The 14,047-nt window shown below is 39.5% G+C and overlaps 1 protein-coding gene across 3 annotated transcripts in view; it reads right to left on the bottom strand.

Annotated features, from left to right (window-relative positions):
- heatr5b (HEAT repeat containing 5B) overlaps positions 1 to 10,802 on the bottom strand; it is a 26,532-nt gene extending 15,730 nt beyond the window's left edge. Inside the window, exons 1-14 of one of the 3 annotated variants that reach the window (XM_058384438.1) lie at positions 10,744 to 10,802; positions 9,819 to 10,015; positions 9,112 to 9,323; positions 8,784 to 8,892; positions 7,549 to 7,698; positions 6,753 to 6,924; positions 6,494 to 6,651; positions 6,110 to 6,407; positions 3,457 to 3,612; positions 1,058 to 1,308; positions 863 to 974; positions 524 to 676; positions 291 to 390; positions 65 to 178 (exon numbers count right to left, since the gene is read on the bottom strand). In XM_058384438.1, coding sequence (XP_058240421.1) covers positions 65 to 178; positions 291 to 390; positions 524 to 676; positions 863 to 974; positions 1,058 to 1,308; positions 3,457 to 3,612; positions 6,110 to 6,407; positions 6,494 to 6,651; positions 6,753 to 6,924; positions 7,549 to 7,698; positions 8,784 to 8,892; positions 9,112 to 9,323; positions 9,819 to 9,944 — 2,111 coding nt within the window. In that variant the 5' untranslated portion in view covers positions 9,945 to 10,015; positions 10,744 to 10,802. Of the gene's footprint in view, positions 1 to 64; positions 179 to 290; positions 391 to 523; positions 677 to 862; positions 975 to 1,057; positions 1,309 to 3,456; positions 3,613 to 6,109; positions 6,408 to 6,493; positions 6,652 to 6,752; positions 6,925 to 7,548; positions 7,699 to 8,783; positions 8,893 to 9,111; positions 9,324 to 9,818; positions 10,016 to 10,239; positions 10,396 to 10,743 lie in introns of those variants that run through there. The other 2 variants (XM_058384439.1, XM_058384440.1) reach the window with 2 other exon arrangements.
- Positions 10,803 to 14,047: the final 3,245 nt, after the last annotated feature.

Genomic DNA, 14,047 nt, shown 5'->3' with positions numbered 1-14,047 from the left:
TAGTAGTCGCTAATCAGAAATCACGTAATTTATACACAAGATGAGATTCTGCACTGGGCAGGACTTGCCTTCGTATGTTTTGGGAGGAAGGAGGGCGAGGATGTCGTAGAGACGGAGGCGAACCATCGCTGCACTGGCCTTCAGATGAGCACCATGGACTTTTATAACGGCAGGAACGCTGGAAATAGAGCCACTCATCAGGACAACTTCCCCTGAATCTAAACCTTCATAGAACTAATGGTCAATGTTAGGCATTAGTGAATGTTAGCTTCTGTAAATTAAACACATACTGAGCCATCATGGTCATGGCGCATTCGATAGGAGTCATGAGTCTCCGGATCACGTCCTCGGTGAGAAGCTCGGGGCAGTGAGCCACGAAACTCCGCATGGCTGATGAGGAAAGGCGAGAAATCATGTCATGCTTCTTAGCCATTTATAGTTCAGTTAGTTAAGCGTTAATAAGTGACTTTTCCCGTTTTACGTTTATTAACTGGACAAAGCTGATTAACGTGACTGTGATTACCACAGAGCGCTCCAGCTCGGCCCTCCAGAGTGACCTGCCAGGTGAAGGAGTCTCCTCTGGCCTTCTCCGCCTCCAGCTCCTTCTGAGAGCGAGGGAACACGTTCCTCCACAGCAGCAGCATCTTGGGCAGGTGATAGCGCACCAGGGACGAGCCTGAGCACACACAGGGGTGAAAGACAGGGGTAGATTAGAGAGTCACAATGTTTCACTCTGAGAATTAAAGTAAAGAAAGAAAGACAGAGAGAGAGAGAGAGAGAGAGAGAGAGAAATACAATTAGAAAGAAAGAAAAAGTGAGAGAGAGGGAGAGAGAGAGAGAGAGAAAGGTCAGTGAGGTTTACCTAAAGTCATGAGCGCTCCCAGCAGTAGCCAGCCGGCCTGTGTCCGGTGCAGAGAGAGACGACTGTTCTGGGCCGCAGAGCGCAGCAGATCCTCCGCTATACTCACCACCATCTACATAAACACCACAGGTTAGATGTAGGGAACTTCAATAACATTCACACACACACACACACACACCACACACACACACACACCTTGCCCTTGGAGTGAGGAATACCCAGTGGACACTGGTGCACCGCGCCCAGCAGGGCGGCCATGGCGAAGCTGTACCCGCTCACAGCTTCGGGTGAACTCTTCAGGGCGTTGATTCGCTCTGCACATCGGTCCAGCAGAGGGGTCAGCTGATTGGGCAGCGCCACGGCAACGCAGCGCAGGCACCAGGCCGCCGCTAGACGAGCCGCCATGCTGGGATGAAGCAGCACCGACATCACCGTCTCCAACAGACCTGAGGAATAAATTACAGACTCTTACAAACGATCACGTAACTGCGTCACGTCACGCTGTCAGAGGAAAATAATCAACGATGGTGAGGTGCGATGATGCAGAGGTACATCTTGTGATGTCAATATTTTTTAGTTGTTGTTGGAATGCATTTATTTATTTGTTTTATTTAATTTTAGTTTTTTTTTTTTTTTGTAGTTTAATTTTTTCTTTTTTTTATTTATTTAATATTTTATTTTAGTTTAAGTTTTTTGGTTTTTTGTTATTTACATTACTAATTTTTTTATATTAGTTTAAGTTTTTTCTTTTTGTTTTTTCTTTTATTTATAATTTTTTTAATTTTGGTTTCTTTTTGTTTTTTTATTTTACTTGCTTTTATTATTTTTTTATTTATATATTTGATTGTTTTTTTTTCGTTTCTTGTTTTGTTTTTATTTTACTTGCTTTTGTTTTTATTTTGTTTTTCTATCATCTGTTAAAGAACGCCGTTTACTTTTTATCTGTTTGTTGTTTCCTGTTATCAGTTCATCAATCCGTCTTCAGCCTTTTTATTTCTCTCTAAATAATCTCTCCATAGACTCAGTGACACCTTGTTTGGTATCAGTGTTGTTTTTTTATTTACATTTTTTTTTAATGTACTTTTAGATACTGTATTGATGGAACAAAATCCAAATCCTACTAAATAAATATCACATTTTTTATTGAAAAAAAGAAAAAGAAAATAATTGTATTGAATGGATGAGAAAAACACTTCAAACTAAATGTTTTTAACTAGAAGCTTTAGAAAAAAGACAAGGCATTCTAGTGTATTATTTACAAATAAAACAGAAAATATTTTTTGATTAATAAAAAATATTATTTTTTAATTATTAATTAAATTAAAAGAAATTATTAATAATATTATTAATTTTTCTAATAATAATTCTAGTGTGTTATTCAATAATACACCAATCATTCCAGTCTTATTGCTATTATTTAATATACTAATAATTCTCGTGTATTATTTACAAACCAAACAGAATTAAATGTTTTAATTTTCCAAGGAATAATTCTAGTCCATTCTATTAAATTAGACACCAATAATTCTAGTGTCTTGTTCCTAGGAATAATTCTAGTGTATTATTATTTAAGACACTAATAATTCTAGTCTATTCTATTAAATAATATGCTAATAATCTTTCTAGTAATAATTCTTGTGTATTATTAAACAATACACTAAAAACTCTAGTCTCTCCTATTAAACAATACACTAAAAACTCTAGTCTCTCCTATTAAATAATACACTAAAAACTCTAGTCTCTCCTATTAAATAATACACTAAAAACTCTAGTCTCTCCTATTAAATAATAATTCTAGTGTCTCCTATTAAACAACACATTAATAATTCTAGTGTATTATTTACAAACCAAACAGAATTAAATGTTTTAATTTTCCAAGGAATAATTCTAGTCCATTCTATTAAATCAGACACCAATAATTCTAGTGTCTTGTTCCTAGGAATAATTCTAGTGTATTATTATTTAAGACACTAATAATTCTAGTCTATTCTATTAAATAATATGCTAATAATCTTTCTAGTAATAATTCTTGTGTATTATTAAACAATACACTAAAAACTCTACTCTCTCCTATTAAACAATACACTAAAAACTAGTCTCTCCTATTAAATAATACACTAAAAACTCTAGTCTCTCCTATTAAATAATACACTAAAAACTCTAGTCTCTCCTATTAAATAATAATTCTAGTGTCTCCTATTAAACAACACATTAATAATTCTAGTGTATTATTTACAAATGAAACAGAATTTTTTATACGAATTTTTATTGTCCAGTAGATGTCAGTATAGAGCTCGGTATCAAATACTTCAAAGCTCTGACTCATTTCCTCTTCAAGTGAGCTGCTTCATTCAGCAGGTCACTACAAAGTCTGTTTGACCCCGAGGATCAGGTGACTGGTATTACTAAACCAGATTCAGGTTAGAACTGAGAACCGAGAAGTGTATGGTTACACCTCTATGATGCAGTAAGGTGTATGACGGGGATCATGACTTCCAGGAGTTCTGGAAATCCTTCAAGTCCTATTTCACATGGAGTAACGAGTGAGTGTGAATGACTGACTCACAGCTCTGACTCTGTCATGACTTTCTTACCGATGGAAGGCTCCTGGATGAGGGGAGCGGCCGTGGCACTGAGGCTCTGCACCAGGCTGCCCAGCTCTTTAAGGGCACACACCATCACGTGTTGACTGGCAGAGACGTCGGCCGCCGTGCCCTTATTCTCCCCGCTGCTGTCGCTCACCACCGCCTCTGTCATCACAAACACACAGAACAAACGCAGGAGGCTCATTAATTCCACGTCGCACCTCTGGAATAAACCACTCTGTATATAAATGCAGAATCGGGTATTAAAATGAGTCAAGAGATCATTTTAATTTCTCTCCAGTCAGATCAGATTATTCTGCCCTTCATCGCAGTTTCACTCTGATTTTACAAAATAGCTGTTTAACACAGATTTTTCAAACAGAAAGAAAGAAAGAAAGAAAGAAAGAAAGGAAGAGAGAGAGAGAGAGAGACTAACTAGAAACATGGTTCCAACGCTAAAATGTTGCTCATGTTGTGCTTAAGTGTGCTATTACTTTTCATGCTGATATTATAGTTTATTTTATATTAATTTTTAAATGTATTTTTCACAGACTTCAGACCGCTACTGTGTGTGTGTGTGTGTGTGTGTGTGTGTGTGTGTGTGTGACTTCAGCTAGAGTGAGGGAAGAGGTTTGGACGCATCGCCTTTAAACTGTTCCCAGCGCACACACTAGTTCGTTTAGACTTCATATTTTCACTGTGACTTTAGTTTGTATTTATTATTTGAGAAGGTCTTGCAATAGTTTAAGCATATTTAGCGCGTATATATTTAACGGAGGTTAGCCGTAGAGCGCCCACCTCCCATGCTGGAGACCCGGGTTCGAGTTGTATTTATATATTATTTGAGAATTTCTTGCAATAGTTTAAGCAACATATCGCTTAAACGGTAAAAGCTAGAAACATGTTTCCAACACTAAAATGTTGTGATTACGTGTGCTGTTAATTTTCATGCTGATAAGTAGAATAATCTAATGTGAAAGGAAGAGGTTTGATCGTTCAGCTCAAAGCCATCACAGAGTAAGAGTCCAACAGGAAGAAATCACACAAAACACATTCAAACAAACAAACAAGACAATCAACCCGCTGAAGCAGAGAACAGCTGGGCAGATGTGCTTCAGGATTGGTTTCAGTGTGAGATCTGGCTGGATGAAATGCTGTCACGTGCTCGGGTTTTTTGGGGGAAAGTCCAGTTTTAAAAAGCTAGGCTAATTCTAATTACGTGAGAAATTCAATATAATAATACAGCTACAGGTAATCTGATCACCAAGCTCAGACAACAGTGGATAAATACATTATAAATAATAAATAAATTAAATAAATAAATTAAATAAATTGTTCTAGTACATATTCTTAAAATATATTATATTATGTAAATATATATATTTATATATAATTTTTCTGTTTTATTCATTGTCAGATTATTTTTATATTTAGTGGATTTTTTTTAATAATGATGTTATGATTGTTAAATTATGAACCGTCATTTGATTAGGTTTTAAAAACTGATGTAAAATCCATTTAAATAATTTTATTTTAATTTTTTTTGCATTTTGTTTTAAACCTTTGAACTTGTTTTTGTTTTGTTTTCCTTTTTTTCTTATTTTGTTTTTCTGTTTTTTTTAAATAATGTTTTATTTTCATTTTGTTTGATTTTTTTTCCAAACATTTGTACTTGTTTGTTTTTTTCTGTTTTGTTTTCCTTTTTTATTTTGTTTTTCAGGGTTTTTTTTATCATTTTCCTTTCATTCTGCTTGCATTTTGTTTTTGTTTCTGTTTTGTTTTTCTTCTTTCTTTCAGTTTGTATCATTTTCTTTTAAAAGTTTAATGTTTTATTTTCATTTTGTTTGATTTTTTTTTTCAAACATGTGTACTTGTTTGTTTTTGTTTCTGTTTTGTTTTCCCTTTTTTTATTTTGTTTTTCAGGGTTTTTTTTTTTAATAATTTTATTTTAATTTTGTTTGTATTTTTTTTAACATTTGTACTTGTTTTTGTTTCTGTCTCATTTTCCTTTTTTTAAATTTTGTTTTTCATTTTATTTTTTAATAATTTTATTTTAATTTAGTCTGAATTTTGTTTTTAAGGTTTGTACTTGTTTTTGTTTAATTTTATTTTTTAGTTTATTTATGTTTTGTTCTTTCAGCTCCAGTGTATCCTGGGTCTCAGTCCAGAATCTTAAAGTGATGTTCTTCAGGCAGCAAAAATGATTCATTTAAACCACCAAAAACATGAAACCACCTTTTTTTCTTGGTTTTCCCCGGTTCTTTGCATCAATTTTCGTCAAAATAAAACACACACACACACACACCCTTATCTAGATGTTATCAGTAATTCTGTCATGTTGCTGGTTGAGGAAGTACAGTATCATTGCGCTGCCTGTCAGAGCGTGTGGAGGAACAGAATCCTGCTAATATCTGAGTAGATGTGATGCATCACTGTGGCATGTATGGTATTACCACAGTTCTAGCTTCATTTTTATACACCTGTGTGTGTGTGTGTGTGTGTGTGTGTGATGGTGACAGCACAACATGAGCCATATATAAAAGATTTGAAGAGCAAAGCTAATAAAATAATAAAAATAAATCCAAACCACCTCAATCAGGATTATCGAGGAAAGACGAGAGAGACACGCACAAAGAACTGAGAACAAACCTATAGTACTTACTCTGCAGTGCTCTGAACCTGGATATTTCCCCCCCATTTTGCTCCTTACCCACTGCCCTCATCTGCTTGCTGATGGCCTGGCAGATGTCCTTAGCGGCGGCGATCTGCGCCTTTTCTCCCAGCAGGGCGCCGAGTGTGGCGCGCAGGGCGAATGAGACGCAGCGGCGCGAGTACACCGCCTCCACGTGACTCTGTGTGGCGCGCGGGTGAGCCACCAGCTCCAGGAGGTGACTCAGGAAGGTGGCGAAGTTACGCTCCAGCCACTGACCACCCAGCACCGTCACGAACACCACATACGCCTGCGGGACGGACACGCGTACACTAACGTCATGCGAGATTTGCTTCGATTTTCTCCAATCAGGTGAGATGTTTCCGGTTTCCTCACCTCAGTGACTCCCACGCGCACCTCCCTGCTGACCGACGCACCTCCTTTCAGCATCTCACCACCACTCTTCAGGAAACCGGATCCACCACGCAGGAAGCCCGTGGCCATCAGCTCCAGGACCTCATCCAGTGTAGCGCGCTTTACGTTCTGTCTCATCACTGACACACACACACACACAATTAAAAAACAGATATCGCAGCAGATCTCCTGATATCTAAGTGATGCTCCAGTGAAGTAAGGTGATGGTGGAGATGATGACCTGCAGCCTGTTTGGGCATGAGCGCCGTGGCCATGACCGTCCCCAGCAGTTTGGACACGGCCACACGCACTCCGTACGTAGAACCTTCCAGAGCTTTAAAACACAACGTGGCCACGTTCTCCAACTCCGCTGTCCACATGAACACCGCCTCGTTCTGCAGCTCCAACAAACACTACAGAGGGAGAGAGAGAGAAAGAGAGAGAGACAGAGAGACAGAAAGACAGAGAGAGAGAGAGAGAGAGAGAGAGAGAGAGAGAGATGGGGGGGTGGGGGGGGAGAGACAGAGGGATGGGGAGAGACAGAGAGAAAGAGAGAGAGAGAAAGAAAGACGGAAGAAGAAAGAGGGAGAGAGAAGGGGAGCAAGGGTCAAGAGAGTGAGAGAGAGAAAGAGAAGAAGAGAGAGGGGGGAAGAAGAGGAGAGAGAGAGAGAGAGAGAGAGAGAGACATCATGTTCAGTGCTGTCTACACCAATTTAAGAGAAATTCATTGAATTGACTTTAGAATTTATCCATCCATCCGTCCATCAGTCAATTCTTTTATCTAATCCAATGCTTTGGAGACTTAATCTAGCCATCCTTCCCTCTACCTTTCTATCCTTCTATCTACCATCCATCCATCCATCCATCCATCTCATAAATACTCTACATTAGTTAGGTTCCTTTTAAACATTAAATTATTCACATTTCTAAACGTGTATAAATTACTTGAATTGTTCAATTTAAACAATAAAATAAACTCCCAGTGAGTCATGGAGGAAGGTACAGAAAGGAAGAGGAAGAGGAAGAGGAGTCCTGACCTTCGCCACGGCGCAGCGCACGGCCATGGAGCGGTCTGTGAGGAGAGAGCGGGCGTTTTTATAGATGTCTCTGTGGCACGAGGCGGCTGCAGCTCCGAGACCGCTCAGCACCTTCTGCAGGCTCAGGAGGATCTCACCTCGACCCTGTGACTACACACACACACACACACACACACACACACACAGACACACCACACAGACACACACACACACTTAGTTGGTTTCATAAAATCAGTCAGAGGAAAATTCACATCATTAAGAGTCAGATTCACAGTCACTTAGTCAGTTTCCTATATCATTCAGAGGCAGATTCACAGAGTCTTTTAGAGTCAGATTCACAGAGTCTTTTAGAGTCAGATTCACAGAATCATTAAGAGTCAGATTCACAGTCACTTAGTCAGTTTCCTATATCATTCAGAGGCAGATTCACAGAGTCTTTTAGAGTCAGATTCACAGAGTCTTTTAGAGTCAGATTCACAGAATCATTAAGAGTCAGATTCACAGTCACTTAGTTTCCTATATCATTCAGAGGCAGATTCACAGAGTCTTTTAGAGTCAGATTCACAGAGTCTTTTAGAGTCAGATTCACAGAATCATTAAGAGTCAGATTCACAGTCACTTAGTTTCCTATATCATTCAGAGGCAGATTCACAGAGTCTTTTAGAGTCAGATTCACAGAGTCTTTTAGAGTCAGATTCACAGAATCATTTAGAGTCAGATTCACAGAATCATTTAGAGTCAGATTCACAGAGACTTTTAGTCAGATTCACAGAATTGTTTAGAGTTGGATTCACAGAATCATTTAGATTCAGATTCACAGAATCATTTAGTCAGTGTCACAGAGTCATTCAGACACAGATTCAGAGAATCACTTAGAGTCAGATTAACAGAACCATTCCGAGTCAGATTCACAGAGTCACTTAATCAGTCTCACAGAATCATTCAGAGGCAGATTCACAGAATCATTTAGAGGCAGATTCACAGTCACAGAGTCAGATTCACAGAGTCACTTAGAGTCAGATTCACATAACCATTTGGAGTCAGATTCACAGAGTCGCTTAGAATCAGTTTCATATAATGATTCAGAGTCAGAGTCACAGCGTCGCTGTAGCCGGTTCTGGTGATTTTTCCAGATCTTTAGGAGCCGTGTGAAAGACTCCAGAGGATCAGGAGACAGAAATCCTATAAGCAGCTCTGGCTAGTGGTCTGTGGCTCCGTGTGGGTTTCCACTTTACCTCTGCGTTCTTCAGGGCTTTCAGGAGGTTGTTGATGGTTTCCGGGAAAGAGCTGCCCAGCATACGACCCATTCTCTCGTAAAACGCTCCGACACACGCCACCGCAGCCCTGGAGCAAACAAAACCATCATTCAGAGAAACACACAGAGGAGAAGGGCTGCTTTTATACTGAGTGGAGGATCAGGGCTGATCATTTCCTGAGACAGTGTCAGAAAATATAATATCATCACTAATATCCAAAAAAAGACAGGAAAAAGTAATAAAAGAATTTGTGTGATGTAAAATAAAATGAAACGGTTCCATCTCTGTGACACGAGAGTAGACTCACAGTTTGGTGGGCAGGTACGCCGGAGTGTCGTCTTTGTTCTTGATGATATCATTGCACTTGTCCAGGGTCTGGAAGACGGTGAAGGTGTCGCCGATGCTGTAGAGCGTGGCCAGGTTTTTAGCCAGCAGCTTCCGTGTCGGAGGTCCTGGGTTGCTGCTGATCAAATTGGTGAGCTGCTCCACCAGCTTTTTCTGCTTTTCCTTCACATCCACCTGCTCATGAACAACATACATTAGCCTTTTATTTCCTGAGCACTGCATTACATCTGCAAAAGACCAGACACACTACTGATTGGCTTCCAGGGGCCCAAGCACTGAAGCATGAGGTGATACCCGAGGATAAGAGACGTGACACCAAATCACACCACTGCGATATCAACACACTGCATTCTAAGAAAAGCAGATCTTGGTTTATAACACAAGGTTATTACACAGTTATTAACACGTTATTATAATCTTTTTCACCGTAATAAATGTCTTTCATGGGTGTTTTGTATCAGGACATTCGGGACAATGATATCCAGCCCCTGAAGTGATGATATTGTTTCTATATAAACAACTGATTTGAGAGAGGTTTACATAAACCTTTATGTAAAGAATCTCCAGCGTCTCTGCTTTCTGATACAGGAAAGTACCTTTGCGAGGTAAATGGGAACTTTTTTCACGGATGTATCACAAGTATAAACGCTGGAAAGTATCTCGCCGTACCTTGTTGGCAGCTACGAGGACCTTGTTGAGGAAACGCAACCACTCGAATATGAAGACTGGCCTCTTGGCCTCTGTGATTTGGGCCAAAGCATCTTCATTGAGCAGCAGACTGTGTGCCAGCTCCATGGCCAGGCACTAAAAGGACAATCGAGGGATTTCTTCTGTATGCAGAGCTCCTCGGCTCGGCCGGCTGACCACTGGAGAAAAATATAACAACAAAAATACATAAGTGCTTATGAAAATAACACAATCAGACAGAAATAAAGATTTGTGTGCTAATAACATTCATTGCATGGCCTTCCTGAGACTTTAATAAACATTTAATCTCTCTTTATGCACGCCACCCTACTTAGTAATCCTACTAGATCAATCTTTTTTGATAGAGATTTCACAATATTTGTACATAAACTAGTATACGTACCTGGACGCGTCTCAAATATAACCCTACTGTACGCGTAGTGCACTAGACGCCGTGCACGAGCCGCTATTGGATATAGGGAATATAGTACACTTGTATAGGGTGGGAAGATCCATTCAGGATACCGCCTAGGGTTTAGCGATAGCTGTGTATCTGAGCCTAGATGTGCCGGCGTTTTACCCACGTAGACAAACGAAATAAAAAGAGATTTATAATCAAAACATGAATGTTTTCATCTTTTCTTCCTCAGTTATAAAGCTGACATACATGTTACGTCACTGGTCAAGCAATACAGGGGTTGACAGAAGACCAATTAGCTTCGCCGCGGCTAACAAGCTAACTTCCCAGAACCTTCAAAAAACAAAATGGCGCATTCTGGAATAAATATCCAGGCTTTTTTTTATTTCTTTAATTAATTAGCGTCGTAAATATAGAACAAATTCACAAAGTTAGAGTTTATTACAGACGGAATTAAGGAACTGACAAGCTACCTGGTGCTGTTCTTACCTGATGTTGTTCTGCTAGCCGTTTGTTGCTAAGCTAATTCGCGACTCCCCTTCAGGAAGTGGGCGGGGTTTCAAAACACAGGCATGAAGAAATAATAATAATAATAATAATAATAATAATAATAATAATAATAATAATAATAATAATAATTAGAGTAAAATAATAATAAAAAGAATAAGAGCAACAACAACAACAACAACAATAATAATAATAATAATAATAAAGTTGAAATTAATTCTGATTTTCCTGAGAAATACCTCTTGTCTTGCATTGCTGTGTTTAGAATCTAAATAGAAATAAATCTCTCCTTTAAATGATCCAGATCTTATGAGTAAGAGATAAAGAAATAGCTTCCACATGAGTAAAATACATCAACGGTACAAATCAACGAATCAGCATGAAAACACAAACAGACTGAAATGGAAGAACGGGTAATGTTTAGAGAAATATCGGCTGTATTGATAAAGACCAGTCACTGTGATGACTATATACAGGCAAAACATTCCCACTGGTACCAAGTAAGTAGTAAGTAGCCTTTATTTCTAAATTCTTTCTTCACATATACCCATCTTTGGAGAGTTGGGGTCAGATCGCAGGGTCAGGCAGCACCCCTGGAGCAGAGTGGGTTAAGGGCCTTGCTCAAGGGCCCAACGGTGGCAGCTTGGCAGTGCTGGGGCTTGAACCCTGATGTTCTGACCAACAACCCAGATCCTTGATCACTTGAGGTACCACCAGCTGCACATCATCATCCTCATCATTATCATTCATGAGTTCACTTTCCAAAGAATTTCATCTTCACCCCATCTGGATTTACCCAAAATAGCCATTTGGGAATATTTCTACAGTCGTGTTGTCTGATAAACTGTAGCATTTCTGCCATAATGAAGAAGCGCAGGCTTCCTGCTATAACTGAACAATAACTACACTATACTGCCAAAAGTATTGGGACACCCCTCCAGATCATTCAGTTCAGGTGTTGTTTTTCAGGGGTTGGACTTGGCCCCTTAGTTCCAGTTCTTAGCTCTCTATCTATCTATCTATCTATCTATCTATCTATCTATCTATCTATCTATCTATCTATCTATCTATTTTTGTTTCTATTTATTTTTATTTATTACTTGTGTTTCATCCATCTATCCTACAGGCTTATAAGCATCTCTGAATCATCTGTATGTGTGAATGTGTGTGCGTGTATTTGTGTGTGAAGGTGAGTGTGTGTGAATGTCTGTGTGTGTGTGTGAATGTGTGTGTATGTGTGAAGGTGTGTGATGTGTGTGTGTGTGATGTGTGTGTGTGAATGTGTGTGTGTGTGTGTGTGATGTGTGTGTGTGTGTGTGAATGTGTGTGTGTGTGATGTGTGTGTGTGTGATGTGTGTGTGTGATGTGTGATTGTGTGTGTGATTGTGTGTGATTGTGTGTGTGTGTGATGTGTGTGTGTGTGAATGTGTGTGTGTGTGTGATGTGTGTGTGTGTGAATGTGTGTGTGTGTGTGTGATTGTGTGTGTGTGTGTGTGTGTGAATGTGTGTGTGTGTGATGTGTGTGTGTGTGAATGTGTGTGTGTGTGTGATGTGTGTGTGTGTGTGAATGTGTGTGTGTGTGTGTGATTGTGTGTGTGTGTGTGTGAATGTGTGTGTGTGTGATGTGTGTGTGTGTGAATGTGTGTGTGTGTGTGATGTGTGTGTGTGTGAATGTGTGTGTGTGTGATGTGTGATTGTGTGTGTGTGTGTGATTGTGTGTGTGTGTGTGATTGTGTGTGTGTGTGTGTGTGAATGTGTGTGTGTGTGATGTGTGTGTGTGTGTGAATGTGTGTGTGTGTGTGTGATGTGTGTGTGTGTGTGATGTGTGATTGTGTGTGTGTGTGTGATTGTGTGTGTGAGTGTGATCATGTAATTGTGAATGCATTTACATTTTTGGCATTTAGCAGACACTCTTATCTAGAGCGACGTACAAGAGTGTTTTAAGTCTCTATCGATGTTCACATTAACACTGGTTCAATAGGTCAGGGAATTAGGAGATTATTAGCCTAAAACTGAGGGTTTTTTATTTATTTATTTATTTATTTATTTTTTATAAACATATAACAATTCATAAAATCAGGGGGAAAATAAGAGCTAGTTTAAGTGCTTCAGGAAGAGGTAGGTCTTCATCCGTCGTTTGAAGACGGTCAGTGACTCGGATGGACGGACGTCTAGGGGAAGTACTTTCCACCACCTCGGTGCCAGAACAGAGACTAGATGTAGACCTACCTCTTACCCTGAGAGATGGTGGGACCAGTGGAGCAGTGCTAGTGGATCTGATGGAGTGTGAGGAGTGATAAGAGCTTTAAGGTCAGATGGAGCTGGTCCATTCTTGGCTTTGTAAGCAAGCATCGGTGTTTTGAATCTGATGCAGCTACAGGAAGCCAGTGGAGGAGCAGCAGTAGTGGTGGTGTGGGAGAACTTAGGGAAGTGGAAAACAAGCTGCATTTTGGATCATTTGCAGTGGACGAATTGCCTTTAGAGATAGACCTTATAGTAGAGAGTTGCAGTAGTCCACTCTGGAAAGGACCAGAGACTGAACAAGCAGCCTGTGTGGATAGCGATTGTGTTTCTGTGTGTGTTTGCGTGTGATTGTGCTTTTGTGTGTGTGTGTGAGATTATATGTGATTGTGTCTTTTGTGTCAGTCTGTGTGTGTGTGTGATTGTGTGTGTGTGATTGTGTGTGTGATTGTGTGTGTGTGATTGTGTGTGTGTGATTGTGTGTGTGATTGTGTGTGTGATTGTGTGTGTGTGATTGTGTGTGATTGTGTGTGTGTGTGTGTGTGTGTGTGATTGACTCCTCTGCTGTAGACTCCAGGTCCCTGTGACCCTGTGCTGGAGAAGCTCTACAGAAAAACAGATGTATCTGTAATCACTGTGTCTTCATCATTAATCTTCAGTGAGCGCTCAGATACACACAGCGGGTGGGAACTCTCAGTCTGTGTAATACATTTATTTTTAATACTCAGAACTTGTCAGTAATGAAATAAATATTATTTGAAAAACCTGGGCTTGCTGTTCTGGAAACATCTCTGGCTTCTTGTTGAAAAAGTCAGAATAAAACAAACTACAAAGAGATAATGGACTTTGCGGTGACAGTGATGTACACTATATCGCCAAAAGTTTTGGAACATCTGCCTTTACATGCACATGAATGTAATATGGAGTTGTCTCCCGCCCTTTACAGCTATAACAGCTTCAACTCTTCTGGGAAGGCTTTCCACAAGGTTTAGGAGAGTGTTTATGGCAATTTTTGACCGTTCCTCTAGAAGTACATTTGTGAGGT

Source organism: Hemibagrus wyckioides, linkage group LG29 (genome assembly GCF_019097595.1).
Source record: "Hemibagrus wyckioides isolate EC202008001 linkage group LG29, SWU_Hwy_1.0, whole genome shotgun sequence".
Lineage (NCBI taxonomy): Eukaryota > Metazoa > Chordata > Actinopteri > Siluriformes > Bagridae > Hemibagrus > Hemibagrus wyckioides.
This window is presented reverse-complemented; position numbering and strand designations above follow the sequence as displayed.